The 5,454-nt window shown below is 40.5% G+C and overlaps 1 protein-coding gene across 1 annotated transcript; it reads left to right on the forward strand.

The window, feature by feature from the left end:
* Positions 1–3,177: 3,177 nt before the first annotated feature.
* Positions 3,178–4,191, forward strand: TAAR5 (trace amine associated receptor 5). The gene has a single exon (XM_003404090.4). It carries the CDS (start codon positions 3,178–3,180, stop codon positions 4,189–4,191), a length of 1,014 nt encoding a protein of 337 aa, XP_003404138.1.
* Positions 4,192–5,454: the final 1,263 nt, after the last annotated feature.

Raw genomic sequence — 5,454 nt, forward strand, 5'->3', positions numbered from 1 at the left:
AAATCAAAAGACATCGCGTTGGGCAAATAGACTGCAAAAGACCTCTTGAAAGTGTTCAAAAGCAAAGATGTCACTTTAAGAACTAAGGTGCTCCTGACCCAAGCCATGGTATTTTCAACCACCTCAGATGCATACAAAAGCTGGACAATGAATAAGGAAGACTGAAGTAGAACCGATGCCTTTAAATTATGGTGTTGGTGAAGAATATTTAATATAACATGGACTGCCAGAACTAACAAATGTGTCTCAGAAGAAGTACAGCCAGAATGCTCCTTAGAAGCAAGGATGGTGAGGCTTTGTCTCACATACTTTGGACATGTTATCAGGAGGGACCAGCCCCTAGAGAAGGGAAATGGCTAGTAAACAAAAGACCACTAAAAAAGAGGAAGACCCTTAAGGAAGTGGATTGACACAGTAACTGCAACAGTGGATTCAAGCGTAACAACAATTATGAGAACGGTGTAGGACTGGGTAGTGTTTTGTTCTGTTGTACACAGGGTCTCTCTGAATCGGAACCAACTCAATGGCACTTAACAACAACATAACAAGTCTGTCCACTTCAGCTTACTATGTGCCATCAACTGTTTTTAAACCTTTATGAATTTCAGTTCATTAATCTTCACAACAGTTCGGGTAGTTATTGTTATTATATTTAATTAATAGATAAGTAAACTGGACACAAAGGGATTAGGTAATCTCTGACATAGAGACCATACTATTAAAAATTCTACTTTTCAAAGTATGTTTGTGATTACATATTGTGTTTAAGTAGTTTTGATGTAATCTACCCTAGAAACAATTATTATTATTATTATTTTTTGCCTTTTCCATCTTCAGGCCTTATACCAGGAAAGCTATGCTTATTTTTTACAGAATCTTGGTCAGGTTAAATTTAGTGCCATGTGATTCCTGGGCTGATTGTATGTGGTTTATTATTTGTACGCTGAGAAGGTGTTAGAGTGCACGGTAATGTGCGATCCTTGCCTGGTCTGATTAAGTTAGAGAATCAGGAATCTATTTTCTCACACGGAGTTGGCACAAGTTTTCCAGCAGTTCCCAGGATATAGGGTGTTTCGCATTGTTAAATAAACACCTGGCTTAGACTAGGCTTTGTGGTGGAGAGGGAGGTGCCTGCCAACCCTCTTCATTCTTTGTGACTTGCCCTCCTCCTCCTACTGGCCCCGCTGGCAGATGTAATCTACCATCAGCTTTAGAATTCTGTCTTTTTTATAATACCGGTTTGACATATATTGTGGAATGGTTTTCCCATGGCCATGTAGAGGCATTCCAGCTTCTGGAGGTTTGATGCCAAAAAAAAGAGACAGTGGAATATGCTCAACATTTTATTTTCCTCAATAATATCCCTGTGAGGTGGAAACATGTGCATATAATTGTCTGTATTTTACCAGTGAGGAAACAGAGGGATAAGAAGGTTAGTTGTTAACGGAAGTGGCAGAACAGAAATTTAATTTTTCTGTCTCCAGATAGACTACTTCATCTACTATGATTTTTTTGAAGAGCATGAAACATAAAAGTTTAAAATGGACATCACAGTCACTCCCGTGTGCTGTCACAAACCTCCTCTTCACAAACCAAAGGGCTTATGATCAGTTGTTCTCAAATATGTTTCATGTTGAGAGAGGTCTACATGAATAACCCTGAAGTGGAAGGGATATCTGGAACTCACTGAAAATTAAATTAAAGAAGAGAATATATAAATCCAGTTTCTTTGAATTTCACCTCTGGTTAATCATCAGAGTAAATGACCCCTTATTGAGAATATGTTCCTTAACGACTGAGACTTGTGCACAATGCAAACTAGGTCCCTTGGTACTCTTCAGTGCTCCTTTGACATCACATTCCACGTGGAACAGCAGTTTCTATTTACAGTATAAAATCATGAACTGACTGTACATCTGTCAGCCTTGTACATGGAAGAGGATTCTACATATCCTATGTCCGCCTGCTACAAGAAGGACTTCTTCCAATGAAGAGATTCTGATTCCTACCTCTGTAAGCAGCTTCAAAACTCTGAATTCAACTAGCTAGGGCTTGTTTAAAACTTTGCAGACTGGTGTTAAGGTAGTTAAAATGTTTTTTCCTATCAGATGTGTTCTCCCAAGATGTCTAAACATTGTGTGCCATCATTAGAAAATGTTCAGCAAAGAAAACTGAAATAGGGAAATTCTCTATTGTTTTCTCTTGGGAAGAGTTGACCTGTAAATTAAATACTTTAATCTGCTGATTTCATTGTGAATTTACTTAATTATTGCAGGGGAGATAGAAATCACTCCTTCTACAAGTAATGATTTAGTTAACAAAAATTAATTCTTCGCTCGTGTGCTCATGACTTTAAAACTCACTTTACAATTGACAGCAGGTATCTTATCAAAATGGAGTAGACACTCTTTTGTAATTCTATATTGCCTATTAGGACGTAGTCAGACCTTTTCTTTGAAAAAAAAATTTGGATTCTATCTTCTCTTCAGGAGCCCTCGTGGTGCAGTGGTTAAAGCACTCGGCTGCCAACTAAAAGGTGGGCAGTTTGAACTCACCAACCACTCCAAGGTAGAAAGATGTTGCAGTTTGCTTCAGTAAAGATTGACAGCCTTGGAAATCCCATGGGGCTGTTCTGTCCTATAGGGTTGCTATGAGTCAGAATCAACTCAACGGCAGTGGGTTTGGTTTTGGGTTTTTCTTCTCTTTCCTTAAGGATATTGTCTAAACTGGTTTCAAAAGTGCTTAACAGGATGAACAAAAGCTAGCAGAGATAAAACCTTGAATCTCATGTTGCATTTAATTTTCAGGGCACATTTTAATCAGCACCCAGGAAAATTTTTGGAGCCTTGATGGCATAGCTGTTAAGAGCTCAGGCTGCCAACCAAGAAAGGTCGGCAGTTCAAATCCACCAGCAGCTCCTTGGAAACCCTATGGGGCAGTTCCATTCTGTCCTATAGGGTTGCAATGAGTCGGAACCGACTTGATGGCAACGGGTTTTTTTCTTTTTTTTGATTGTTTGTTTTAGGGAAATTTTACTTGGTTCCAAAATGCTCTTTAGTTTTCAACCTCTCAATCTCACTTTCTGACTGTTTCACAGACAAAAAATAAACTTTTTTTTTTTTTTTTTTGGTGAGACAGGTTGTCAGTTCCCAGAGAGAGGAAGAGTAGAAACCATAAATGAGCGCTGTCCCCAACCAAGGTGCTGAAGAGCAGTCTGAGGCATTCTGCTATCAGGTGAATGGGTCTTGCCCCAGGACCATCCATCCTCTAGGCATCCAGCTGGCCATCTACCTGGTCTGTGCAGCAGGCATACTGATTACTGTCCTAGGAAATCTGTTTGTGGTGTTTGCTGTGTCCTACTTCAAAGCACTTCACACTCCCACCAACTTGTTGCTGCTCTCCCTGGCCCTGGCCGACATGTTTCTGGGCCTGCTGGTGCTGCCCCTCAGCACCATTCGCTCAGTGGAGAGCTGCTGGTTCTTCGGGGACTTCCTCTGTCGCCTGCACACCTACCTGGACACCCTCTTCTGCCTCACTTCCATCTTCCACCTCTGCTTCATTTCCATTGACCGCCACTGTGCCATCTGTGACCCCCTGCTCTATCCTTCCAAGTTCACACTCAGGGTGGCTGTCAGGTACATTCTGGCAGGGTGGGGGATGCCAGCAGCTTACACTGCCGTCTTCCTCTATACAGATGTGGTAGAGAGGGGGCTCAGCCAGTGGCTGGAAGAGATGCCATGTGTAGGCAGTTGCCAGCTGCTGTTCAATAAGTTCTGGGGCTGGTTAAACTTCCCTGTGTTCTTTTTCCCCTGTCTTATTATGATCAGTTTGTATGTGAAGATATTTGTGATTGCTACCAGGCAGGCTCAGCAGATCAGTACCTTGAGCAAGAGCCCGGTTGGGGCTGCCAGACATGAGAGAAAAGCTGCCAAGACCCTTGGCATTGCTGTGGGCATATACCTCCTGTGCTGGCTACCCTTCACCATAGACACACTGCTTGACAGTCTACTTAACTTCATTACACCACCGCTGGTCTTTGACATTTTTGTCTGGCTTGCTTACTTCAACTCAGCTTGCAACCCCATCATCTATGTCTTTTCCTACCGGTGGTTTAGGAAAGCACTGAAACTCATCCTGAGTCGAGAGATCTTCTCGCCGCAAACACCCGCTATTGATTTGTACCAAGAATGACTCCTTGCAGGCTGAGAGGACTGAGTGCAGGCAAAGGATAGGACTACTGAAGAAGAGGATGACTGGTGCTGTGGCAATGGCCTGTGGCGTGTCATGAGTTTGTGGGGGAATTATGGTTTAAGCGGAAGAGAAAAAACAAGCTCCTTAATTTAGAAAGAAGTGCAGTACTTTCCTCACTCAGCCTTTCTACAGTAGACTATGATAACAGGAGAGTGAAGTCATCTAAATATTCATTGGATGAGCCAATGCGCTGTGCAAATAGTTGACCTTTCATTCTTTGCTTCCTTTAAGACAACTGAAGCAAGATGTAGAGAGGGAGTGAAAAGAGCCCTGAGGTCAGGATTTCTGAGTTCTCATTCTGGCTCTGCTGCTTGCCAACAGCAGAGTGAGACTTGGACAAGTGTTTGAATCCTTCTTCCCCACTACCAGAGGGTGTCCTCATCTGTAAAACTAGGGGGTTGTACTGTGTGTTTTTTAGGTTCAAATATTGTATAATCTTACTTTGGAAGCAGTTTTTTGAATTATAATTTTACTTCATGTCATAATACTCAAGTGTTTTGAATGTCTCTTTTTCAAAATGTTCATTTTAAAATCCTTGTCTTCTTGGAATCCAACCACTAGGCAGGTTTGTAACCCAGGTCTGTCCATTTCAAATATCACTGAGTAAATGTATTATATTCTTGAAGAAATATTTCCTTCTTTTTGTAATCATTGAAACTTGAAAATATGTGTGATATTTTGTAAAGTCATAATTATCCATATCTGACCATTTAAATAGTTCCTTCTTCTTTAAACTTCTGTCACATAAGCTGGAATTTCTGTCTTCCAAGAATACCAGCACCCGACTTTCTTTGGAAGAACAAGTATCTGTGCCACATGCACGCTCAGAATTGCACTGAGCATTTCTCAGGAGCTATCGCTAGTGAAAGGGCTGACACCTTTCACAGACTTCTTGCTTCTGTCTTCTTCCTGAATCTTTTCCTAAAGGTCACCTTACATCTGTTATTGCTTTTTTTTTTTTTCTTCAAATTAATAATTTCTTACTTAGAAACGTATTTGTGAATTAATTAGATTAGAAGTCTCAGGAGTAAAGTTGCATATATACATACACATATATATTATATATGTACCTCAATAAAATTTAGGTAATAAATGAGTAGATGTGTTTCAAAAATATTTCATATGTCAACTATATAGAGAATTAGCCATTAAACAAATTGATTAAAAGAACCATTAACCTGTCAATAACATTCTTTAAAGAAG

Source organism: Loxodonta africana, chromosome 1 (assembly GCF_030014295.1).
Source record: "Loxodonta africana isolate mLoxAfr1 chromosome 1, mLoxAfr1.hap2, whole genome shotgun sequence".
Classification (NCBI taxonomy): Eukaryota; Metazoa; Chordata; class Mammalia; order Proboscidea; family Elephantidae; genus Loxodonta; species Loxodonta africana.

What these genes read in the sequence shown, in the direction of transcription:
- TAAR5 (XM_003404090.4), top strand. Translation starts at nt 3,178, where the DNA reads ATGAGCGCTGTCCCCAACCAAGGTGCTGAAGAGCAGTCTGAGGCATTC.